The sequence below is a fragment of the Mobula hypostoma genome, chromosome 2 (genome assembly GCF_963921235.1).
Source record: "Mobula hypostoma chromosome 2, sMobHyp1.1, whole genome shotgun sequence".
Lineage (NCBI taxonomy): Eukaryota > Metazoa > Chordata > Chondrichthyes > Myliobatiformes > Myliobatidae > Mobula > Mobula hypostoma.
Window position 1 is genome coordinate 114,422,119 of NC_086098.1, and position 27,811 is coordinate 114,449,929.

The window sequence follows — 27,811 nt, forward strand, 5'->3', positions numbered from 1 at the left end:
AGATATCACCAGTATCTTAAGGAAAGGTACTATTCATAAAGTCTCGCTTTATGCTGATGACCTATTGCTTTTTATATCTAATGTTACAACTTCTGTACCCTCTATGTTTCTTTTACTGACTAATTTTAGTCAGTTTTCAGGATATAAATTGAATTTACATAAGAGTGAATTGTTCCCTTTAAATAACTTGATACCAACTGATATTAACCTTCCTTTTAAAATTGTAGGAAAATGACTTACATATTTGGGTGTAACAATCACTAAGAATTATAAAGATCTATTCAAAGAAAATTTTCTTACCTTAATGAATTATGTGAAAAAGACACTTTCTAATTGGTCACCTCTTTCTTTATCATTGATTGGATGAATTAATTCTATTAAAATGAATATTTAACCTAAATTTATATACCTTTTTCAAGCCGTACCTGTTTTTATTCCTAAGTCTTTTTTTGATTCTTTAGATTTGATTCTTTCTTCCTATGCATGGAAGAACAGAAAACCCCAATTAAATAAAGCCCACCTTCAAAAAATTAAGAAGAATGGAGGCCTTGTTCTACCCAATTTTAGGTTATATTATTGGGCAATTAACATACGAAATCTTACATTCTGGTTATATTATATTAATCGTGAGGATTGTCTAATATGGGTCTTTTTGGAAGCCAACTCTGTTACGAAATTTTCTGTTATTTTTCTTCTTGGATCCTCTCTTCCTTTATCTTTAAATAAATTAACTAATAGTTTGGTGGTTAAACACACTTTGAGGATCTGGCTACAGTTTAGAAAACATTTCAGTTTATTGAGATTTTCCCTTTCTAGTCCTATTTTTTCTAATTTTTTTTAAACCATCTACGACCGATCTGTTTTTTAGAGAATGGGATAGATTAGGCATTAAATGATTTCAGGATCTGTTTGTTGGAGGGGATCTTTCTTCTTTTGAGCAGCTGTCAGTGAAATATAACCTATCAAATACCCACTTTTTTCAATATCTACAGATTAGAGATTTTTTAAGATCTGAACTACATATATTTCCTACTAGCCTGAATAAGAACATAATAGATGTAATTTTTAATTTGAAACCTTTTGATAATGGCTCAATATCTTATATTTATGGTCTGTTGTTGGGACTGAGAATGGCTCCTTTAGACAAAATAGAAAAAGATGGGAAAAGGATTTACAGACTTCATTATCTGATGAGACTTGGAGGGCTACTTTCAAAATGGTTAATTCTTCATCATTATGTGCTTGTCATTCCCACCTACAATTTAAAGTGGTATATAGGGCTCATATGTCTAAAGACAAGCTCTCGTTTTTTTTGCAGATTATCTCCTTATTGTAACAGATGTAATAATGGAGAGGCTTCATTAATTCATATGTTTTGGTCATGTTCGAGCCTTGAAAAATATTGGAAAGATGTATTCCAAACTTTTTCTGTACTTTTTAAAATTAATTTTAAGCCCAATCCTTTGACTGCCTTATTTGGTATTGTTGAGGAAAGAGCTATAATTTTAGAGCCTTCTCATTTGCAGATACTGGCTTTTATTTCTCTTATGGCTAGGAGGGTGATCTTGCTTAAATGGAAGGAGGTTGCCCCCCGCCCCCACACATGCTCAATGGTTATGCGATGTTATGTCATGTTTAAATTTAGAGAAGATTCATTGTTCGATTTCTGATTCTAACCAAGATTTTCAAACTCTATGGGGACCCTTTCTGAACTATTTTAAAAATCTTTGAACTGTTATTATTAAAATATAGATCTGGGCTATTATTATAAAACACTATATGGTAAAGTACTTTTTTTTTCTCTCTTGTTTTTTTTTTACCAACCAGCTTTGTCTTGGTAGTGGGTGTAGATTTTTTCTATAATATAATTAACCATATTATTGTATTTCATAATTCAATTTATTTTACTTGATTGATCATGAATATGGGATACTGTGATTATATCAGTGTGATTTATATATAGTGCATTTTGTGCTATCTTATTTTGATTTATAGTAAGTATCCTTATGAATTCTGTATTTGTGTATATGAAATTTAATAAAAATATTGGAAAAAGAAAGAAAGAATTCAATCAGGCTGGTAAGGCACTACCCCTGCCCTTGACAAAGCCATGCTGACTATCTCTAATCAGATTCTGTCTCTCCAAATGCTCATAAATCCTGCCTACTACTGAAGTAGGATACACTCGTCTATAATTTCCTGGGTTATCTACTTTTTTTTGAACAAGGGAACAACATTTGCAACCCTCCAATCCTCTGGTACTACTCCAGTCCCTATTGAGGATACAAAGATAATCGCCAGAGGCTCAGCAATCTCCTCCCTTGCTTCCCACAGTAGCCTGGGGTATATCTGGACCGGTCCTGGTGACTTATCTAACTTAATGCTTTTCAAAAGCTCCAGCACATCCTTTTTCTTACATACTCAAGTCCGGTGTAAGCCATCCCCACAATTGCCAAGGTCCTTTTCCCTGGTGAATACTGAAGCAAAGTATTCATTCAGTACCTCTGCTACCTCCTCTGGCTCCATGCACACATTTCAGCCTGATTGGTCCCATTCTCAGACGGCTCATCCTCTTGCTCGAAACATACTTGTAGAATGCCTTGGGGTTTTCCTTAATCCTGCTAGCCAAGGCCTTCTCATGGCCCCTTATAATTTCATTTTTGAGTTCCTTCCTGGCAACCTTGTAATTTTCTAGAGCTCTAACAGTGTATAGTTTCTTGAAGCAGATTTTCTACATTCTTTTACCCTACCGTCCTTTCTTTGTTTCAGTGGAACGTACCTATGCAGATCACCACGCAAATGTTCCCTGCCATGCGTTTCCCTGAGAACATCTGCTTGCAATTTATGTTCCCAAGTTCCTGTGTAATAATATCATATTTCCCCCTACCCTAATCAAATGGTTTCCCAAATTGTCTGCTCCTGTGCCTCTCCAGCTCTATGGTAAAGGAGACAGAGTTGTGATCTGAAATGCTCTCCCATCAAGAGATCTGACACATGACCAGGTTCATTTCCCAATACCAGATCAAGTACAGCAGAGATCCCCAACCCCTGCTGTACCGTGGATCGGTTTAATATTGACAATGTTCTTGCGGACCGGGGTGTGGGGGGGGGGGGGGTGTGTTCATCATGACCGGGATAAGGTGATAAGTCAACTATAAGTCACTTACAAGCTGTCTCTAATTATGCGCCAACTGCCCCATCCTCTGCCTCTTCTTTCCCTCCCCCTTGCAAATCTAGTTTAAACCCTTTCCAATAGCATTAGCAATCCTACCTCCAAGGATATTGGTTCCCCTCCAGTTCAGGTGCACCCCATCCCACTTGTACAGGTCACCCCTTCTCCAGAAAAGGTTCCAATGATCCAAGAACTTGAAATCCTGCCTCCTGCACCATCTCCTCAGCCAGTCATTTGTCTGCGCTATCTTCCTCACCTACCCTACCTTGTTACACCGGAAGTAATCCAGAGTTTGTCACCTTGGAGGTCCTACTCTTCAGCCTCCTTCCAAACGACCTAAACTTACTGCGCAGGACCTCTATTAATTGGCTGTGATGGGACACATCATAAAACCTGACACAAAGTCTCTTCTCACTTTTTTAAGCTCCACCAAAAACAAGCCTAGCCTTTCCAATCTTTCGTTAGAAGGTGAATTGCCCATTTCAGGTAACAATTTATTAAGTCTTCTCTGAACTCCTTCCAATGCATTTATATCCCAAAACAAGAAGTTCAGTACTATATATGGTATTCCAGATGTAGTCACATAAAGAATTTCTGTACTCTTGTATTCCATTCCTCTAGTAATGAACAATAGAACTCCTGATAGCTTTCCTAATTACTTGCTGGATCTATATACTGTCCGTTTTGCCAATCATGGACTGGGTCTCTCTGAATCTCAGGGTTCTACAATATTTTGCAGTTATTCTTGCTGGAATAGGCAACTTCATATTTTCCTATATTACTCTCCTGTTTCTAGTTGGTTGCTCACTCACTTAACAGCTTGTATCTTACTATAGCCTCCTAAAATCCTATTCACAAATTGCTTTTCAATTTTGGTGTATCAGATACTGTATCTTTGGAGCCTTCATATGAATTGGGAAAAAAAAGAATAATCTTTACATAGAGTGCCCAATTTGGAATTATTAAGCTGGAAAATGGAAATTAGATTTAAATGAACTGTAGGAAGCAAAATAATGATTGGAAAATAAAGATATAATTAATGAGAGAAGTTAAGAATCAGAAAAATCTCTGTTCTGATTTTTTATTATTGTCTCCAGTACTCGGTGCAAAAAAACTTGGTTGCATAACTTAGTCTGAGTGTGCCTCAGACTTTTGCACAGTACTGTATACTGGTTAAAATAGGAAGATGGTTGGGAAACAGAAATAAGAGTACTTAGCTTTGTATTAACTCATAGAATTAAGTTTTATTTGGTAATTGGAAAGACATAATATACAGCACTGTGCAAAAGTCTTAGACACCCTAGCTCTATCTATCTATATGCATACATATTTCTACGCACACACACACACACATATATGTGTGTGTGTGTGTGTGTGTGTATATAACCAGCAACCCAGGTTCAATTCCTGCCACTGTCTGTAAGGGTTTGTATTCTCCCTGTTACTGCATGGGTTTCCTCCCACATTCCAAAGATGTTCGGGTTAGTAGGTTAATTGGTCACATGGGTGTAATTGGGCTGTGCAGGCTCATTAGGCTGGAAAGGCCTGTAACCGTGCTCTACCTCTAAACAAAGATCAATAAAAATTATAATTTTTTAAGAGCCATGTAGATGATACCACCACCTTGGTAGAATGCTCGCTACATTAAAGCACCAGCCCCCAACTTTCTGGGCATTTTTAATAAGCAAATAGACCAAGTTCATACCACTGCAGACATTTCAGTGTTGGTCCTTCAGGAAGCACTTCAATATCCTACCCTATGGTGCAGCATAATGTCCCTGATTCATTGTAAAGATTGCTAATGAATTGCTACCTGGATGCCTCCACGCACTTAGACTGATTTATTGGTTTAAATAAAGGAAAACAAGATGAGAAATTACTGATGAGAAAATGTAACTCAACCTCTTATTGAAACAGGATATATTGATAAAATAAATTCAACTTAGTAACTTACAGTAGTAAGGAAATGCTATATTGACACCCTGAAAACTTCACTAAAAGCCTTTGGCATCAACCCAGACACATGGGAACATATCGCCCAGGATCAGGTTGAGTGGTACTCATCCCTCCTTAAGGATGCAGTGACCCATGAGGCAGAAAGACGTTGGCTAGCCAGGAAAGCCCAAGCCGCTGACCCCCAGCCTGATGTGGCTGTTGTCTTTTGTCCACACTGCCAGAGAACTTTTTGAGCATGGATTGGCTTCTCCAGTCATCTACATCTGTGACAAAGGCCCGTCTCTAACTATGGACAGCACGTGGTGCACTCATCCCCAGCAGTAATAGCGACTGGGTCTGAACCAGAGCTGCTGCACAGAGCTGTCTCATATAGAGGCAGCAGCAACCTGCACAGGTGTGCTGATGGTGGAGGATACCATCTTTAATTGGATAATTGAGTTAATTAGCTTTTGGTTGGTCTAGGGGAGGGGCTTAGCAGTTATAAGCCTCAGGTTACCAAGGCTTTGGGGTTAGTTTTCTTTGGTGTTTAGTCTGAGGGTGGAGATATATAGTTTTTTCCCCCAGTTTTTGTCTTGTTTTGAGGTAAATAAAAGTACTTCAATTTATTTTTGCGACTCAAGCCATCTGGTTATTTTTCTTAAACAATTGACCCACAGTTTTTTGTGACAGCATCCCAACAAACCAGTCTAGCCCCTACAAATTGCAGATGACAAGAATGGTTCTATTGTTGCACGATGGACAAATGACAAGTAGAATGGATCATTTGGAACTTTTATCTGTTCTACTGAAGTTGATTGAAGAGAAACTTACAGTTAAATCTCTCTACATTGAATCCTGGATGCAGTTTATTAGAAGTAATAGCTAGATATAACACCTTATACAAGTTGTAGATAAAACAATGGTTTTGATGTGTAATTTGTTAGGTTTTGTAATTAGTTGTATTGATACGGCTGATAAATGTTTCTTTGACCTGTGATGACTTACTTCTTATTAAGGTAGAAGGAAAATGTCCAACCAGTTGTTTGATGCAGATGTTATGATTTTCACATAACTAGCATATTGTGTATACTGTACAATTTACAAGCATTAGGTTATAGAATTTCCTCATTGGGCACTGACTGGAGGTTACATGTGAAAATATTTATCCTCTGTATATACTGTTACTATAGTTAAACTATTAGAGGTGGGGTGTAAAGGTTTTGCTGGCTGTCTGCTGTGCAAAACCTATCCTTTCCTTGGTATGATGGGTTGCAAAGCAAAGAGCTATCAGGACTACCACAGAGGCTCCAGATGGCTATGGATCAGAAGCTGAGACCTGTGGACCAATGCTGCTGGGACTCAAGTCAGGGCCTGATCAACCCTGGCTGGGTCACTTGGGCGAGAGTGTCTGATTTTGAAAGACCCAAAACACTTGGTAAACCTGGGTTACATCACTGATGATGTCTCCCAGCAGATCTTACAATGTATCTCAGCATTAAATCTGTGAGCTTAAACCAGAACAAATAATTGAGCCAAGGAGAGTGCTAAGCATTTCCTATTTTTCCTCATTATGTAAGAATTCGTTGTAGTTTTGGCACAATTGACTAAGCTTTACAGTTTTTAATTTTGAGTCATGTATATAACATAATATTCTTCAATACCTTTTAAAAGTGTTTGAAATGATGAGAGACATAGATAAGGTGATGGGTAAGAGTTTTCTCCCCAGGCTCGGGGAGTCCAAAGCAAGTGGCACCATTTTAGGGTGAGAGGGGAAAGAGTTAAAATAACCTTAGGGGTTACATTGTTGAAATAACATCAAAATATTTTGCTGTTGTATAGTATTCACTGTGTGTTGCAGAGAGATATCATGCTTGGATTCTGCTGTTTAACTTGCACGTTTACATCTCCCATCTTCAGTTGAAAAGGTTCATTCAGTAGCATCATTCTTGGGCAGTATAATCTCATTCTGATTAAAAGTCAGTAAACTACAGCAATTACAATTCAGACAGCAACTGTAATAATAAAATTCTGCTGCATGTGTATTATCTAGCCAAGCAAAGTCGTCCTAAGTTTGAGGTGAAATGTATGATCGGTTATCTGCAGTGTACTTTCATAATTGATAAGGCTGAATTACTGATTTTTGGGTAGAGTCAGTTTAATCTCGACATTTAATGTAAATCATAACAATTGAATAAATGAAGAATATTGGATAACATAGAACAACAGGCCCTTTGTCCCACAAAGTTGTGCCGAACCATTTAGATTGTTAATCAAATGGCTAACTAAATTAATTTCTTCTGCCTACACAATGTCCATATCCTTCCATTTTCCTCACATTCATGGGGCTATCTAAATGTCTCTTAAAAGACTCTAATTCTGCATCTACCACCGCCCCAGGCAGCACATCCCAAACTTGCGCCACTCTGTGTGTTTAAAAAAAAAAGTGACTCTCACATCACCTTTGAAATTACCCCTCTCACCTTAAATGCATGCACTGTAGTATTAGACATCTCAACCCTTGACTGTTTACTCTATGCCTCTCATAATCTTATAAACCTCTGTTGGATCTCCCCTCAGCCTCTGCCGTTCCAGAGAAAGTGACCTAAGTTTGTTCAACTTCTCATTATAGTACATGTACTCTAATCCAGACAAGAACCTGGTAAACCTCTTCTGTACCCTCTCCAAAGCCTCGACATCCTTCCTATAATGGGGTGACCAGAACTGTACACAATACTCCAGATGCAGCCTAACTAGAGTATTATAAAGCTGCAACGTAACTTCCTGACTTTTGAACTCAGAGCCTCGACTAATAAAGGCGACTATGTCATGCATTTTTAACCACCCTATCAACCTTTCAGGAAGCTATGAACTTGAACTCAAAGATCCCTATGCTCATCAACTGTTAAGGATCTTACCCTTAAGTGTACTGGCTCTTTGTGTTTAACCTACCAAAGTGCAACACTTCACATTTGGCTGGATTAAACTCCATCTGCCATTTCTTTCCTGAAGTCTGTAACTCATCTATATCCCATCATATTCTTTGCTAGTTATCTATGCTATCCACAACACCAGCAATCTTCATATCATCTGCAAACTCAGTAACCCACCCTTCTACATTTTCATTCACGTCATTTATATCCATTACAAACTGCAGGGGTCCCAGTATAGATCCCTGTGAAACACCATGAATCACAGACCTCCAGCTGGAATACGTCCCTTTGACCACTACCCTCTGTTTTCTTTGGGCAAGCCATTTCCGAATATAAGTGGCCAATTCACCATGGATCCCATGCATCTTAATCTTCTGGATGAGCTTCCCATGAGAGACCTTATAAACTTCATGTAGACCATTTCCACAGCTCTACCTTCATCAATCACCCTCGTCAAAAATCTCAATCAATTTAGTAAGGTATAACTTGCCCCGCATGAAGTCTTGCTGGCTGCCCCTAATTAGGCCAAAGTTTTCCAAATGCACATAAATCCTATCCCTAAGAATTCTCTCTACTAACTTCGCTATCCCTGACTTGAAACTCATCGGTCTATAGTTTCCAGGATTATACCTAGTTCCCTTCTTGAACATTGGATCAACATTTACTACTTGCCAGTCCTCTGGGATTCCACCTGTGGCTAGAGAGGACATGAAGATATTGGTATCTCTCTCAATAACCTGGGGTTTATCCAATCAGGCCCTGAGGACTTATTCACCTTCATGCTCTTTTAAGAGACCTAACACTTCCTCTACCTAAACCTTGAAATGCCCTAGCATATGTATATGCTCAGCACTGTTCTCCCTATCCTGAATGTCCTCTTCTTGGTAAATCCTGATTTAAGTACACATTAGGGACCTCACCCAAATCGTCTGCATCCAAGTAAACGGTTTCCTCTTTATCCTTGAGTGGTCCTATCCTCTCCCTAGTTATCCTCTTGTTCTTGATGTACCTGTATATACAATACCTTTGGAATCTCATTACTCCTACTTTTCAAGGACCTTTCAAGGCCCCTCTTGGCTTTCCTAATACCTTTCTTGAATTCTTTTCTGGGTTCTTTATAATCTTCAAGTGCTCTGCTTGATTCCAGCTTCCAAAGCTTTACATAATTTTCCTTTTCCTTCTTCACTAAATTGATCACTTCTCTCAACATCCAAGGTTCTCTCCTCGTTGCCATCCTCGTCCTTCCTTCTTACTGGAACATACCTACCCTGTACTCTGTGCAGTTGGTATTTAAACACCCTTCACACATCAGATGTGGACTTGCCAATAAACAGCTGTTCCCAATTAACTGTCCCTATTTCCTGCCTAATGTGCTTATAATTTGCCATGCTCCAGTTTAATACTCTCCCATAAGATCCATATATATCCTTATCTATAGTTATCTTAAAACTTGGGGGGGTTGTGGTAACTGTTCCCTAACTTCTCGCCCACTAAAATGTCAGTCACCTGGTCAAGCTCATTCCCCTACACCAGGTCCAGTACAGCTCCTCCTCTTGTTGGACTTTCTACAATATATTTAAGAAATCTCTTGAAAGCACCTAACAAATTCCGCCCCAATTAGAAGGGCAGCATAGTAGAATACTGGTTAGCACAACACTTCACAGTATCAGTGACTCGGGTTCAATTCCCACTGCTGTTTGTCAGGAGTTTGTAACTTCTCCCCGTGACTGCATTGGTATCCTCCAGGTGCTTCGGTTTCATCCCACTGTTCAAAGGTGTGCCAGTTGGTAGATTAATTGGTCATTGTAAATTGTCCCTTGATTAGCCTGGGTTTAAATCGGGGATTGCTGGGCGGTGTGGATTGAAGGGCCGGAAGGGCCAACTCTGCACTGTATCTTAATAAATAAATAAAAATTGAACCTCCGCATGACAACAGCCTTATTGTTTTCACACCTTTCTTTAATCTATCTGCAAATCTGACAGGAGGAGCTTGCCACTGCCTTAACTACCATTTTGCCTACACTTGTTACATCTTTGACTCTAACTTCTTAAGCTTAACTTCTACAATTAACTAAATGATTCCAAAAGACTCAGGACCCTTAGCCTGCACTTGTTCTCGCTGAATCCTGTTGAGCCAAAGCCTCCAACTCTAATCCTGGCCCACTCACACAATGACCATTCCCACAATAACTGTTCCACTTACATCTCGCTTCTTTTTATTGGCTAAGTTACTAATAACCCAAGGTATCTCCCATTCCTCAGGCAAATTGCGATAGGCCCTGATTGCTTTTTAAAACTGGTGCGTAAAGTACACAAGGAACTGTCTCCAACTCACTCCGTAATCTCCCTCTCCACAGACAAGTCCTGACAGGCCTCACTTTTTAAAACATTAAGAAAATGGGTGTTTATACAGCCATTGTGCTACCAACCAATAAATGTCACTTCCCTACCAGGAGAATTATCACACCTGAATTTAGCAGTAAGCATTATTGAGTCTGGTTCTCCAAATGGTTTCAGTTAAGATTTTTGAACAACATCCAGTCCTGATGAAAGGTTTCAGCCTGAAACTGCCTGGCCTGCTGAATTCCTCCAGCATTTTGTGTGTGTTGTTTCTCCATCTTCTTTGCTGCACAAATCTAACTTATTTTCTCTTTCCCAGTTTTGATGAAGGATCCCAGAATTGAAATATTAACTGTTCCTCTTTCCACAGGTGTGTTTTCAGCATTTCCTGTTTTTTATTTGAAATTATTTTTATTTTAAAAAGGTATTTGTCAGTGGTGAGGTACAGCGACTTATATGTTATATTCTAGTGAGGCTAACTTGATTGGAAGAAAAATAAAAGAACAATGTATTTTCATATTTTAGGTGATCATACTCTAAGAATCTGGGATATTAAGACAGGAAGAGCGAATATAATAATTCCTGCTCATCAAGCAGAGATCTTGACCTGTGATTGGAATAAATATGATCAGGTAAGATTATAGATTTTATTTCATTAAATAAATCAAGGGTACTTTTCTAGTTGTTAACATTGTTACTCAAAATCACAGTGTAAAACTGTTCTAAAGTATTCCATTCTGTTTAACTCAGAACTTGCTTGTTACTGGAGCAGTTGACTGCACTTTACGATGTTGGGATCTAAGAAATATCCGGCAGCCGGTTCATCAGCTTGCCGGCCATTCCTATGCTATACGAAGAGTCAAAGTAAGCACATTTATTTTTTCAGTGCATGCAGGTGAACCATGGTAGATTGCTACTGATAGATGAACTATTTTTTAAAATAGGTGCTTTTAATGTAGTTACAGTTGCATGTAAAAGTTTGGGCACCCCGGTCAAAATTTCTGTTACTGTGAATAGTTAAGTGAGTAGAAGATGAACTGATTTCCAAAAGTCATAAAGTTAAAGATGAAACATTCTTTTCAACATTTGTAGCAAGATTAGTGTATTATTTTGTTTTGTACAATTTTAGAGTGAAAAAAAGGAAAGGAGCACCATGCAGAAGTTTGGGCACCCCAAGAGATTTGAGCTCTCAGATAACTTTTACCAAGGTCTCAGACCTTAATTAGCTTGTTAGGGCTATGGCTTGTTCACAGTCATCATTAGGAAAGGCCAGGTGATGCAAATTTCAAAGCTTTATAAATACAGAGGAGGGAGGAGAAGATGGCGGCGCAACGCAGCACGCGCAGCTGTTCCGAATGATATCGATTATATGTAACTAAGGGCCGTACACAATCCGGATTTGATGGAGACAGCCGTGAGAAGCATGGAGGAACACCTGGAGTAACTTCTGAAATGCCTGCTTCACTGCTGCTGCTACTGCGTGATCGAGAATCTCCGGAGACGAAGGCCCCAAATCCTCGGCTTTGCTTATTGCCTGTTGCCGGGGTCGGAATGCTCGGCAGAGATGGTGCTCGGTGTCGGAGAGGTGGTCGGAGGCTTCCAGTATGCTGCATCGACAAGTTTGCAGCGCTGGAGGTTTACTGTCTGTGTGAGATGATGGGACTTTCGAGAGACTTTGAGACTATTACCGTGCCATGGTCTTTTCTAATCAAATTACGATATTGTTTGCACTGTTGTAACTATATGTTGGGGTGTATGGGGTGTCAGGGAGGGGTAGCACCTCTGGTGGGGGAACATGTTGCGTCCTTTTCAGGGCGGTTAGTCCACCTTTGGTCCCCACCTGGCACTCAGCTCTCACCTGTGGCTCCCCATAGCTGTTTGCATGTGACGGCCACCACACCCCGGGCAACGGCTTCGACAAGCCGGCTAAACCAGATGAGGGTAGCCAACGGGTCTCAAACCCTGGTGAGATAGGGAGTTGTCTATCCCAGCATGTGAAGACAGACTCCGGTGGATTGAGCGGGCGAGACCAATGGAAGGTCCAACGGTCAAGAAGGAGGTCTCGGCAAGCGTCATGGAACGTGTAGAGCAGGACAAGACACAGAAGACGTCCTGGTCATCCACTGCGCCTAGTCCCATCTCCAGCCGTCTAGACTCTGTCTTGCCACTGGATCCAGATGAGAATTGGGAAGAGAGAGTGAGGCTGACGCTGCGCAACTCTCCCTCACTTAAATCCAAATCATAATGGTGTCGAGGTCCTCATCGACGTCAACGATGGACGAACAACCAACTATATGTTATAATTATGTGGTTTTTGTTTTTAAGTTGGTTTGTCATGTGTTTCCATGATATTATTCTGGAAAACCATTGTATCATTTCTTAATGTATGCTTTACTAAATGACAATAAAAGGGGACTGCGTGTCCTCATAATCTATTCTAATACCTTGACTCCTCAAATCATGTCCCAACAATCAGCAGCCATGGGCTCCTCGAAGCAGCTGCCTAGCACTCTGAAAATTAAAATAATTGATGCCCACAAAGCAGGAGAAGGCCATAAGAAGATAGCAAAGCGTTTTCTGGTAGCCGTTTCCTCAGTTTGTAATGTAATTAAGAAATGGCAGTTGAACAGGAACGGTTGAGGTCTGGAAGACCAAGAAAACTTTCCGATAGAACTGCTGGTAGGTTTGCTAGAAAGGCAAATCAAAACTCCCGTTTGACTGCAAAAAGACCTTCAGGAAGATTTAGCAGACTCTGGAGTGGTGGTGCACTGTTCTACTGTGCAGCGACACCTGCACAAATATGACCTTCATGGAAGAGTCATCAGAAGAAAACCTTTCCTGCGTCCTCACCACAAAATTCAGCGTCAGAAGTTTGCAAAGGAACATCTAAACAAGCCTGATGCATTTTGGAATTAAGTCCTATGGACCGATGAAGTTCAAATAGAACTTTTTGGCTGCAATGAGTAAAAGTATGTTTGGAGAAAAAAGGGTGCATAATTTCATGAAAAGAACCCCTCTCCAACTGTTAAGCACGGGGGTGGATCGATCATGCTTTGGGCTTGTGTTGCAGCCAGTGGCACAGGGAACATTTCACTGGTAGAGGGAAGAATGAATTCAATGAAATACCAGCAAATTCTGGAAGTAAACATCACACCGTCTGTAAAAAAAAACTGATGAAAAGAGGATGGCTTCTACAACAGGATAATGATCCTAAACACACCTCAAAATCCACAATGGACTACCTCAAGGGGCGTAAGCTAAAGGTTTTGCCATGGCCGTCACAGTCCCCCGAACTAAACATCATCGAGAATCTGTGGATAGACCTCAAAAGAGCAGTGCATGCAAGATGGTCCAAGAATCTCACAGAACTAGAAGCCTTTTGCAAGGAAGAATGAGCAAAAATCCCCCAAACAAGAATTGAAAGACTTATAGCTGGCTACAGAAAACATTTACAAGCTGTGATATTTGCCAAAGGGGCTGTTACTAAGTAATGACCGTGCAGGGTGTCCAAACTTTTGCTTCGGGCTCTTTTCCTTTTTTGTTATTTTGAAACTGTGAAAGATGGAAATAAAAAAGTAATCTTAAAATATTAAAGAAATGTGTCATCTTTAACTTTATGCCTTTTGGAAATCAGGTCATCTTTTACTTGCTTAGCTATTCACAGTAACAGAAATTTTGACCGGGGAGCCCAAACGTTTGCATGCCACTGTATGTATATAGTGTATTGAAATGTATCTATTAAAGATATTTGGTTTATTTGAATGGTATGGTGCTGATATTACGACCTGTTTTCTCATTATAGTTCATCATCGGTTTCTGCTTCATAAATATTAAGAAGTCTTTGTAGTCTGATGATTAGATTAGACAGTTGCTTGTTTATTTTTAAATGATATACATATATAGGAAGGGTATTGCTGGCAGGAAATATTGCATATATATCGTTTATGCAATTAATGAGACTGTCGGACCATGCTCCATTTCCTTACTTTCTTCTGTTGTTGCAACATTATTGCTATTCAGCATCACTCTTGATATTGCTGCAGGAGAACCAGCAGAGGGCAGCCATTTGCAGCAGCATACAGGAGTGAGGAAGCAAGGGTTTGTGCCAGGCTCTTAGGACAGTGACTTCTGCCAGATCTCTGCCCCAGCAGCACTGCCAATAACATTTCCCTCTGCAGATAATGCTAAAATTAGCCCTATTAACATAGATTCCGCAAGCATTCTCATTCATAAAAATACTCTGAGCATTTATTCAGGTGCAGTGTACATTCCAAGATAATACATGCATCACTTCCATTGATGTCTGTCATTTGTTTGACAGAGACAGTGAATGACCTAGAATATGATTCAAAAATTAGAAATGTGGGATTTTAAAGCAGGAAGGTTTTTTTTATGTAACATACACAAAATGTTAGAAGAACTCAGCAAGCCAGGTAGCAACTATGGAAAAGAGTAAACAGTCGACGTTTCAGGCTGAGACCCTTCATTGGAAACACAAAATATTCTGCGTTGGAACTGGAGAAAAAAGATGAGAAGTAAGAGTAAGAAGGTGGGGAGGGGAGGAAGAAATACAAGGTAGTAGGTGATAGGTGAAACCCAGGTTGGGGGGAGGGGTTGAAGTAAAGAGCTGGGAAGTCAATTAGTGAAAGAGATAACGGGCTGGAGAAGGGGAAGTCTGATTGGAGAGGACAGAAGGCCATGGAAGAAAGAGAAGGGAGAGGAGCACCAGAAGAAGGTGATCAGCAAGTAAGGAGATGAGGGGAGAGAGGGAAATGGGGATGGGGAATAGGGAAGGGGGGGGCATTACCGTAAGTTCGAGAAATTGATGTTCATACCACCAGATTGGAGGCAACCCAGACAGAATATCAGGTGTTTTTCCTCCAACCTGAGTGTGGCCTCATCACGGCCATAGAGAAGGCCATGGACTGATATATCAGAATGGGAAGGGCATGTGGAATTAAAATGGGTGGGTACTGGGAGAAACCAATTTTTCTGGCAGACAGAGTGCAGGTGCTCAGTGAAGCGGTCTCCCAATCTACGTTGGATCTTACCGACATACAGGAGGCCACACTGGAAGCACCAGACTCAGTACATGACCACAAGAGACTCACAGGTGAAGTGTCGTCTCACTGGGAAGGACTGCTTGGAGCCCTGAATGATACTGAGGGAGGAGGTGTAGGGGCAGGTGTAGCACTTGTTCCATTTGCAAGGATAAGTGCCAGGAGGAGATCAGTGAAGAGGGATGAATGGACAAGGGAGTCGCGTAGGGAGCGATTCCTGTAGAAACCAGAAAATGGGGTGGGAGTGGGGAGGGAAAGATGTGCTTGGTGGTGGGATCCTGTTGGAGACAGCGGAAGTTACGGAGGATTATGGTGCTGAATGTGGAGAGTAGTGAGCTGGTAGGTGAGGAGAAGAAGAATCCTGTCCCTGGAGGGGTGGCAGGAGGATGGGGTGAGGGCAGACATGTATGAAATGGAAGAGATGTGGGTGAAGGCAGCGTTAATGGTGGAGGAAGGGATACCAAATTTAGTTTGAATCCCATGGAGCATGTGGAAACCTTCCAATACCCAGGCGGCTCTTTTCTTTTTTTTTCTCTTTTCTTTCCTTTTAGGTAGGACTATATATGGGGGGGGAGGGTTAAAGGGAGGGGGGAGGGTAGATTTTATCTTTTCATGTATTCTTTTTGAAAACTCAATAAAAATTATATTACAAAAAAAAAGTGGTGGAGGAAGGGAAACCCCTTTATTTGAATAAGGAGGACATCTCCTTAGTTCTGGAATGAAGGGCCTCATCCTGAGAGTAGATGTGACGGAGACGGAGGCATTGAGAGAAGGGGATGACATTTTTACAAGTATCAGGATGGGAAGAGGTGTAATCCAGGTAGCTGTGAGAAGATATCAGTGGATAAGCTGTCTCCAGAGACAGGTTGAGAAAGGAGAGGGAGGTGTCAGAAATGGACCAGGTAAATTCGGCCTGAAACATGGACTGTTTACCTTTTTCCATAGATACTGCCTGGCCTACTGAGTTCCTCCAGCATTTTGTATGTGTTGCTTGGATTTCCTGCATCTACAGGTTTTCTGTTCTGTGTATTTTTCATGGATTGTTACAATACATCTTTGGAAGTTATTTTTCTTTCCAGTAGCTTTACCTCAAAACAATCATGTCCAATCTATGAATGAAGTGAATAAATTGTTTTGTTACTGTACATCTTGAAAGCAAAGTGTACTGCAGAGATTATCCTGAAGTTAAGTATTGTAAAAATACTACAACATACAACAAAAACTTAGACTGCAAAATAAAACTGTATATAAGTTTTAAACATCAACAATTGGTCTATAATTTCAGAAATATTGCGTTATGCTAATACTAATATTTCCTTTTGCAGTTTTCTCCCTTTCATGCAACCATATTAGCTTCATGTTCATACGATTTCTGTGTCAGGTAAGTGACATTTTTTTCTTCATCTACACTCCTCTTCCCTTGTCCTCATCTTAGTCTTCCTCAGTAAAAGCATTGACAATTTGCCTGATTACTGCTTATTGGTTTTGGATGGCATTTGCTACTTAGCTTACTGAACAGATTTTTATTTCTTGATGAATATCTCATTAAAATTAAATTCAGAAAACATTTCCAAGACATTTTAGTCCTTTGCGATTTGCTCTTTGTTTGTAGACCAAACCTAGGGGTGACGATAGCACCCTGGTTAAGTTATAGCATAGTTATCTTGATGCCTGACGTATTGATCTGGAGAATGATCAATAAATGCTGACATTTTTTGAACAAATAAAACATACCAAGGCACTCCAGATGAAAGGACTTGACATGATTTACTTCCACAGATGATGCCTCACCTGCTGCCCCCTCCAGCAGTTAATTTTTTTCTTTCAGATTCCAGCATCTGCAGTCTCGTGTGTCTTCGAAACATGTCAAATATTTTTAACTTCACATTTTATCTGATAGGTCTTAAATAGTAATGTTAGATTATTATTTACCGGGCTGGATTGTGCTGCTCTAGTATCGCTCTTTGTGCCACGTACACATAAGCCAGCTTGAGCCTTGGCCAACCCAGTGAGAAAATTCATGTGAAAAATACCTTTGACAGCCAGCAAAGCTGAGGACTCGGTTTAGACAATTGTAAAAGCTGGAGTGATTTTATATATTTCTTGACATTGAAAGATTGAAATTAATTTTGAAATAGAAAATTTAATTTGAAGTTGTATTAAAATGAAGTTATAAAACAACTCAATAATTAACATTTTTATATCACATTATTTTTAAATCCTCCTAAACTATCATTGAAACAATTGGTATCTTAGATTCTGCACCATGTCTAACCTGACATAGGAGCCAAGAAACAGAATCAGGTTTAATATCATTGGCATATGTCATGAAATTTGTTAATTTTGCAGCAGCAGTACAGTAATATATGATAAATACAGGGAAAACAAATAAATAGATTGCAGTAGGTATATATGTGTGTATTAAATAGATTAAAAATGATAGTGCAAAAACAAATGATAAAAAGTCAGGTAGTATTCATGGGTTCAATGTCCATTTAGAAATCGGATGGCAGAGGGGAAGAAGCTGTTCCTGAATCGCTGAGTGTGTACCTTTAGGTTTCTGTACTTCCTTCCTGATGGTAACATTGAGAGGAGGCAGGTTTTGGGTGATGGGGGTCCTTAATAAATGGACGCCACCTTTCTGAGGTACTGCTCCTCGAAGACATCTTGGATACTACGGAGGCTAGTACTCAAGATGGAGCTGACTAATTTTACAATTTTCTGTACTGTCTTTCAGTCCTATGCTGTATCTCCCCCTGCAGCCTGTCAGAATGCTGTCCATGGTACGTCGGTAGAAGTGTTTGAGTGTTTTAGGTGACAAACCAAATCTCCTCAAACTCCTAATGAAATATAGTCGCTGTCTTGCCTTCTTTATAACTGCATCGATATGTTGGGACCAAGATATATCCTCAGAGATATTGACTCACAAGAACTTGAAATTGCCCACTCTCTCCACTTCTTATCCTTGTTCCCTCATTTTACCATTTCTGAAGTCCACAATCAGCTCTTATTGATGCTGAGTGCAAGTTTGTTCCTGCAACACCACTCAACTAGCAAAGGGGCAGTTTTGTCGGTGGAATGCAGGCCAGGTGCTCTGCTCTGCTGTTTCATTGGCTGAAGAATCAGAGTGGGCGGCAGTAGTCAACATGACTGGACTACACCTCTTTTGTGATCTTGGATTATTACTAAATAATGATCTGTCCACAATCAATGTTTTGGGAACTGTGAGAATTGCAAGGATTATATGCCATTTGGATAAAGCTAAATATGCCTGTCGTCATGGAGATATGTATTTTTCTTAATCCATTGCCTTTTTGTGCTATTGTGTCATTTTGGAGAAAAACAATACCATCCATTGTATTTGTCACTGAGAAGCTACACAAATGAAATCTTCAGATAAAAGTCATTGGTAGCAACTCTTACTGCTCTCAACTTTACTGTGATAAACATTAATATTTATGTAAAGGAGAGGTTCAAATATACAGTAAATTCAGTAATATATTTTCTGTGTTACAGTTTGGATAGTCTCACTTCTAATAGTTGATACATTCCTTAATAGAGCACAGGCATTCTGAGTTCAGTATTAATAGGCACTAAGATCACCTTTATTGTCTGTCAGTGGAGAGGTCCTTGACACTCTGAAAAATATTGGCATGATATGATGTTCAGTTCTCTGGACCTTCTGTGCTTTTTCCACCTTCCATTTTTTCTATTATTACATCACAGGTTTTCTATTGATTCTCAGCCTTTAGAGCTAGTTCTTCACATTTGAGTCATTGCAGAGTGACTTTTTGAAGTGCATCTTACATTTGAAATTAAATAGTTTATTGATTTTCTGTTTATGCTCATTAGACAAGCCCTTCATTGTCTTTCCAAATTACTGTGTACTTCCAAACAGTTCACACTGTGGGCTCTCTGCAACTCGTTTTGGTTTGGGGTTGTCAGATTGTTGTTTGCCCTGTGAGAGAAGAGCTATTTTTGTGAGGTCCTTGAAATCATAAGTCAATCTTGAGGGAAGAAGAGTTGATTGTAAGTTGGCTGGTGTATTCATGCTGTATACTGGAGACAAATGGAGTTTTATCCTATTGCTTTTGACCACCAATTTTTGGTGAAAAAGTGCAATATGTTCAATTCATACTACAGTCATAATTACTTGACTTCAGTAAGTACAACTTAAAAATAAAATCTCAATTAAGGACTCTTCTAAGAAGAAACCTCTATTTTATTACAAAGAAAAAACGGGCATTTTTGAAATGTCTTTGGCCCTCACACACATTCCACATTACTTGACTTGCATTGAATTAGTCTGATGTCTATTCATGGATGCTCTGCAGGTGTGTAAGGCAGATATCTTAAGCATAGTAGTAATATTCTGCAATGCAAGTAAGATCTCTTTATCTTAACTTTTTATAACTTACTTGCAAGCTAATAACCAACCAGTGGAAAAGTTAATACCTAAACGTGGAATTTCCTTTTTATTGCAGAGCCTTACTGAATGCCTCCTAGAAAGTTTAATAACTTAAAATTCTAGACAACTTATGACAAAATGCTATATTAATTCATTTTCATGCATCAGCACTGAAGTGATACTGTGACTATAATTGTGATCCCAAAAACAAATGTTGTAGAAGGCACAAACACAAGGAATTCTGCAGATGCTGGAAATTCAAGCAACACACATCAAAGTTGCTGGTGAACGCAGCAGGCCAGGCAGCATCTCTAGGAAGAGGTACAGTCGACTTTTCAAGCCCAGACCCTTCGTCTGGACTAACTGAAGGAAGAGCTAGTAAGAGATTTGAGAGGGGGAGGGGGAGATCCAAAATGATAGGAGAAGACAGGAGGGGGAGGGATGGAGCCAGGAGCTGGACAGATGATTTGAGAGAAGGGTAGTGCAGTCTGATGTGACCAGAATGAACTTTAAATTTTCCTGAATGCTATTGGTATCGCTTTGCTTTGGAAACTGAAGTAGAAAACCTCAGTTTACTAAAGAAGAATGACACGTAGCAAAGCAAATATAGCTCCTCCTCATTTAACGAAGGACACTTTTGATGGCATCATTTCCCACCCTTGTGCCTCTCGTTGTCATTCTGGAGACGTGCAGCCCTTTCATCCCCCGTCTCTTCAGCTCTTCTGCTGTTTGTTTGTCTCTGATCCTAGAGACGTGCATGTCTCTCCTCCTCCTCCTCTTCTTCTGTCATCTTTTTTTGTCCTGACTCTTTGATCCTGGAGTCGTGTGGCCCTGTCCTCATCCGATTCTTGTTCTGTCCCTCTCCTTGCCGCTTCCCGACGACATTTGGCGTCATCTCTTGACCATATTGTCCCCCTTCCCATTCCACGTGGCATAATTAGGCTGACCATTTTTTAAGCAACACACATAAAAGTTGCTGGTGAACGCAGCAGGCCAGGCAGCATCTGTAGGAAGAGGTGCAGTCGACGTTTCAGGCCGAGACCCTTCGTCAGGACTAACTGAAGGAAGAGTGAGTAAGGGATTTGAAAGCTGGAGGGGGAGGGGGAGATGCAAAATGATAGGAGAAGACAGGAGGGGGAGGGATGGAGCCGAGAGCTGGACAGGTGATAGGCAGAAGGGGATACGAGAGGATCATGGGACAGGAGGTCCAGGAAGAAAGACGGGGGGGTGGGGGTGACCCAGAGGATGGGCAAGACGTATATTCAGAGGGACAGAGGGAGAAAAAGGAGAGTGAGAGAAAGAATGCCACCTCCAACGGGATCCCACCACTAAGCACATCTTTCCCTCCCCCCCTCTCTCTGCATTCCGCAGGGATCGCTCCCTACACAACTCCCTTGTCCATTCGTCCCCCCCATCCCTCCCCACTGATCTCCCTCCTGGCACTTATCCGTGTAAGCGGAACAAGTGCTACACATGCCCTTACACTTCCTCCCTTACCACCATTCAGGGCCCCAAACAGTCCTTCCAGGTGAGGCATCACTTCACCTGTGAGTCGACTGGGGTGATATACTGCGTCCGGTGCTCCCGATGTGGCCTTTTATATATTGGTGAGACTCGACGCAGACTGGGAGACCGCTTTGCTGAACATCTACGCTCTGTCCGCCAGAGAAAGCAGGATCTCCCAGTGGCCACACATTTTAATTCCACATCCCATTCCCATTCTGACATGTCTATCCACGGCCTCCTCTACTGTAAAGATGAAGCCACACTCAGGTTGGAGGAACAACACCTTATATTTCGTATGGGTAGCCTCCAACCTGATGGCATGAACATTGACTTCTCTAACTTCCGCTAGGCCCCACCTCCCCCTCGTACCCCATCTGTTACTCTTTTTTATGCACACATTCTTTCTCTCACTCTCCTTTTTCTCCCTCTGTCCCTCTGAATATACCTCTTGCCCATCCTCTGGGTCACCCCCCCCCGTCTTTCTTCCCGGACCTCCTGTCCCATGATCCTCTCGTATCCCCTTCTGCCTATCACCTGTCCAGCTCTCGGCTCCATCCCTCCCCCTCCTGTCTTCTCCTATCATTTTGCATCTCCCCCTCCCCCTCCAGCTTTCAAATCCCTTACTCACTCTTCCTTCAGTTAGTCCTGACGAAGGGTCTCGGCCTGAAACGTCGACTGCACCTCTTCCTACAGATGCTGCCTGGCCTGCTGCGTTCACCAGCAACTTTTATGTGTGTTGCTTGAATTTCCAGCATCTGCAGAATTCCTGTTGTTTGCTGACCATTTTTTTTTACCCTAATGCTGGTTAGAAGATAGGAAGCAGTAACACCAAAGGATGCTGATTATTCTTTTTGATGTGGTTGGCACTGTCTTAAATGGATGTGATCTCGTCACTGCTGTCCTTTGACTGCAGCAAAGGGTTTTACAGGTGTCTCGAAGTACGTCATTACAGTAAGATTTAATTATCTCTTATTGATGGGTTGCAGTTAGATCTGTCCCAATCCTGCACATGCTGATGGTGATTAGCAGAATGTGACCCCTCGCTCCGGTAGGTGTCACGCTGAGGCTGGCGGTGCGCATGCATCGGGCTGTCGCATCCCGATTTCCATGATGACAGATTGGCTCTTGGGTTAAAAGGGAGACTGTTGATTTTGGCGAATGAGCAATTTTATACGCATATATGACCCTGAACTTTGCCTGCATTCTGTAAGTTAGCGCATTTTAATTCAATTTAGCCAAAAAAAGTGCTGCTGTAATGCACCGTTTACGCTAATTGGAGGTCACAAACAGACAGACAGAGCGTAAGAGTTTTAGTAGTATATAGATATCAGTATTATTCATAATATCCAAGAGATAGACATATGCTAGCAAATCAATATCATGTAAACCAAACACCAAATATTTAACTTAGTTATTTTTTCTGTGTAGATTTTGTAACTTCATATGGAGAGACAGAACTGGATGCAGTATATTAGTGTATAAGGATTTTAATGCACTTTCTTAATGCTGGTAGACTGGTGTAGACTCATCAAACCGTTTCAAATTAATGTTCTGTGCGTCTTGTGACTTCCTACCAGCTTTCAAGTACAAGCTGATGAAAAAAATCAATATTAATAAATCACATTTCACTTAGCTTTGTTCTTTTAGCAATTTTAGTTGTACATTGATTTTCAATCATACTTTGTTCATGGAATTCAGAATTTAGCATCAGTAATCTGTCCTGTTATGTTCTGCTGATCCATCATTGCCATTATAACCATGCACCACTGTACCCAAGCACATCTATTTGCAAATCTTTACTTCCAGTTTCAAATTCTCCACTTTTATAAAGTATTGTCTTTGCAGCTTACCTTTCATCCATGCTGCTTTCACTAGTCTAGAATCAGTAACTGAAAAGTCCACCTACTTAAAATGAGAAAAAATAATTACTAAGAAAAGCAAGATATAAATTGGAAAAATTAACAAGTTTAGAAAATAAAGGGAATGAGACCAAGATGATCAAAATTAAAAATAACTTTATTATCAAATTACAATAGAACTAAGAAATACGATAGAATCAATGGAAAAACTACATACGAAGACCAACAAGCAACCAATGTGTAAAAAGAAGACAAACTGTGCAAATACAAACTTAAAAAAAAACAAGTAAATGAATAACAAAAAATGCTGGAGGAACTCAGCAAGCCAGGCAGCATCTATGGAAAAGAGTACAGTCTACATCTCAGCTTGAAACGTCGATTGTATTCTTTTCCATGCTGCTTGACCTGCTGAGTTCCTCCAGCATTTTGCGTGTGTTGCTTGGATTTCCAGTATCTGCAGATTTTCTCATGTTTGTGAATAAGCAAATAGCACTGAGAACTTGAGTTGCAGAGTCCTTGAAAGTGAGTCCTTAGGTTCTGAAATCAGTCCAGTGTTGAGGTTATTCAAGCTGGTTCTGGGGTCTGATGGTTGAAGGGTAATAACAGTTCCTGATCTGCTCCTGTGGGACATTAGGCTCCTGTACCTCCTTCCCGATGGCAGCAGCAAGAAGAGAGCATAGCCTGGATGGCGGAGGTCCTTGATGATGGATGCTGCTTTTTTGTGGCAGCGTTCCTTTCTGATGTTCTCAATGGTGGGAGGTCTTTTCCTGTGATAGTGTGGGCTGTATTCACTACCTTTTGCAGGCTTTTCTGCTCTTTGGTCTTGGTGTTTCCATACCAGACTGTTATGCAACCAGTCAGATATACTCCACTGCACATCTATAGAAGCCTCTCCAAGTTTTAGATGGCATGTTGAATTTGTGCAAGAAAATAGGAAGAAACAAAGAAAGTGCTGTTATGTTTTCTTTGTAATGACACTTGCATGCTGGACAGGACAGATCCTCTGATATGATAATTTAAGTTGCTGACCCTGTGCACCTCCAATCCCCTAATGAGAACTGGCTCATGGACCTCCAGTTTTTTTCCTCCTGTAGTCAATAGTCAGTTGTTTGGTCTTGCTAACTTTGAGTGAGAGGTTGTTGTGGCACCATTCAACCAGATTTTTAATCTCCCTCCTATATCATAACTGTTGCAGAGAAGCAACACTAGTATGATAACCCCAGCTATCTCTGAATTTGAATCTTTGCTTGTCGCTGGTGTTCCATTGTTTGACCTACCAGAATCAGAATCAGGACCTATGTCATTAAATTAGTTGTTTTGTAGCAGCAGTACAGTGCAATGAATAAAAAATTACTAAGCTACAATAAGAATGTATTAAAATGTTCAAAAAGAGAGCAAAATAGTGAAGAAGTGTTCATAGGTTCATGGACTGTTCAGAAGTCTGATGGTGAAGGGGAGAAGCCTGTACCTAAAATGTTGGATGTACATCTTAAAGCTCCTGTACCATGAGAAGAGGGCATGTCCTGGATGCCGATGGTGCTTCATGACGGATTTCATCTTCTTTAGGCATCACCTTTTCAGATGTCTTCAAGAATCGTACTTCAATTTTCGCACCAACACTCTCAAAGCAAATTTTCCTTTTCACTTCCATTAATTCCTATTCAGTAAGTGCTTCCTTTTTGACTATGTTTAGTCAGACAATTCCTCCTCCTCCTATAAAATAGACATACTTATCTTTATGAGAAACACTTGTGTAAACGGTGAGTATTTGTTTTGCAATTGTTGAGCATCTTAAGAGAGACTAGTCCCTTTTAGGGAAGATGAATGCCCTCTTTTTAAAATTGTTTTTCAGCGTTTTGGTGAATTCAAATGTTGCGAAGCATATGGCACGCAGGAGCATTGTGAAGTCGCACAACATTCTCACACCTTGCCAGTCCTGGAGAAATCACTGAGCATGCTCCTCTACTGATTTCAGCTTCTTTCTGCTGTAGTAATTTTCTCGGATGCACCTTCACCTGGTTAGGAAAGATGTGGAAGGCTTCCATCAGATTTTTAGGGCATGCTAACCAGGGCATGATATGTGCAAATATTTTGCCTCATCTCTCTTGCAATGGAAATGCTTTTCCATAATTTTTTAAATATATTAATTTTCCTAGATCTGGATGTTGCTGCAAGCCAACATTTCTTGCCTAGATCTACTCAACCTTAAAGAAGAAGGAAGTGAGTTGACTTAAACTATTTCTAGTGTACAGTTGAAGTCAGAAGTTTACATACACCTTTGCCAAATACATTTAAACTCAGTTTTTCACAATTCCTGACATTTAATCCTAGAAAACATTCCCTGTCTTAGGTCAGTTAGGATCACTACTTTATTTTAAGAATGTAGAATGTCAGAATAATAGTAGAGAGAGTGATTTATTTCAACTTTTATTTCTTTCATCACTTTCCCAGTGGGTCAGAAATTTACACACACTTTGTTAGTATTTGGTAGCATTGTCTTTAAATTGTTTAACTTGGGTCAAATGTTTTGGGTAGCCTTTCACAAGCCTCTCACGGTAAGTTGCTGGAATTTTGTTCCATTCCTCCAGACAGAACTGGTGTAACTGAGTCAGGTTTGTAGGCCTCCTTGCTCGCACATGCTTCTTCAGTTCTGCCCACAAATTTTCTATCGGATTGAGGTCAGGGCTTTGTGATGGCCACTCCAATACCTTGACTTTATTGTCCTTAAGCAATTTTGTCACAACTTTGGAGGTATACTTGGGGTCATTGTCCATTTGGAAGACCCATTTGCGACCGAGCTTTAACTTCCTGGCTGATGTTTTGAGATGTTGCTTCAATATATCCACATAATTTTCCTTCCTCGTGATGCCATCTATTTTGTGAAGTGCACCACTCCCTCCTGCAGCAAAGCACCCCCACAACATGATGCTGCCACCTCCATGCTTCACGGTTGGGATGGTGTTCTTTGGCTTGCAAGCCTCACTCTTTTTCCTCCAAACATAACGATGGTCATATGGCCAAACAGTTCAATTTTTGTTTCATCAGGTCCAGAGGACATTTCTCCAAAAAGTAAGATCTTTGTCCCCAAGTGCACTTGCAAACTGTAGTCTGGCTTTTTTATGGCGGTCTTGGAGCAGTGGCTTCTTCCTTGCTGAGCAGCCTTTCAGGTTATGTCGATACAGGTGTCCCCCGCTTTTTGAACATTCGCTTTACGGAACCTCGCTGTTACGAAAGACCTACATTAGTTACCTGTTTTCACTAACAGAAGGTGTTTTCACTGTTACGAAAAAAGGCAGTGCGCAAAAAAAGCAGCGCGCGATAAAAGGCAGAGTGTGCCCCGAGCAGCCAAGTGCCTCCCGCAGACCTGCATTCTAGCCGACATTGCTTAAACATGTGCCCGTGAGCATCCGTTAGCAAGATGAGTTCTAAGGTATCGGAAAAGCCTAAAAGAGCTCTTAAGGGTGTTACACTTAGCATAAAACTAGACATAATTAAGCGTTTTGATCGTGGTGAACGAAGTAAGGACAAAGTGAGTTTGGCTTGTGGAAGTTGACAAAGATGATGTTGAAGAGGTTTTGGCATCCCATGACCAAGAACTGATAGATGAAGAACTGATGCAATTGGGAGAGGAAAGGATAACAATTGAAACCAAATGCAGTAGTGAACGGACCGAAAGTGAAGTCGTCCAGGAACTGAACGTGAAGCAGATTTTCGCTGCAATTTACAACAATGATTGCAGAAAAGTATGACTTTAATTTTGAAAGGGTACGTAGGTTTAGGGCAAATTTTCAGGAGTGCTTACAAATGTATGATAGAAAAATGCACGAAGCTAAGCAGTCAAGCATACTGTCGTTTTTCAAGCCTTCCACATCAGCCACAGCAGACGACGAACCTCAGCCTTCGACATCGAGGCAGACAGACTAGAAGAAGATGACCTGCCTGCTCTGATGGAAACAGAGGACGATGAGATGACACCCCAGTGTCGCACCACCCCAACCCCCGGGCCACAGACCGATACATTGCTGCGGAGAATGCAGCCATAGCCGGGACGCACCCAACACATCTTTAAGAAAAAATCCAAAATAAACAAGCTAATTAATTAGGTGCCGAGGCAATCGGCAATCGCCTCTCATCTGGGCCGACATTTACGTGCCGGGCGGCACCTAATTAATTAGCTCGTTTATTTTGGCTTTTTTCTTAAAGATGTGCTGGGTGCGTCCCGGCTACCACTGTACCGCTGCATGCTTCGCAGATCGGTATCGGTCGCTGCCCGGAGGTTGGGGTCCACTGCACCACCCAACCTCCGACAACTCAGCTTAACACACCATCATCAGTGTGCTCGGCGCTGCCTTCCCGGTTCTGGTAAGTGATACTACACTGTACATACTTTATATAGGCTGTGTATTTTTATATGTTATTTGATATGATTTGGCAGCTTCATAGCTTAAAGGTTACTGGAGAGAGTGTTTCTGCCAGGAGCGCATGTGCCGTGTTTCTGCCGAGAGCTCTTGCGTGAGATTTTCGCCACGGAGAACAGTGTGGCAATGATTGTAGAAAAGTATTTCTATTTTGTATAGGCTGTGTATTTATCATATCATTCC

The 27,811-nt window shown here is 40.7% G+C and overlaps 1 protein-coding gene across 2 annotated transcripts in view; it reads left to right on the plus strand.

Annotated features, from left to right (window-relative positions):
- pex7 (peroxisomal biogenesis factor 7) overlaps positions 1 to 27,811 on the plus strand; it is a 94,869-nt gene that overhangs the window by 43,689 nt on the left and 23,369 nt on the right. For both annotated transcript variants that reach the window (XM_063040443.1, XM_063040444.1), the window contains exons 6-8: positions 10,903 to 11,009; positions 11,128 to 11,241; positions 16,763 to 16,818. In XM_063040443.1, the coding sequence (XP_062896513.1) occupies positions 10,903 to 11,009; positions 11,128 to 11,241; positions 16,763 to 16,818 (277 nt within the window). The remainder of the gene's footprint in view (positions 1 to 10,902; positions 11,010 to 11,127; positions 11,242 to 16,762; positions 16,819 to 27,811) is intronic.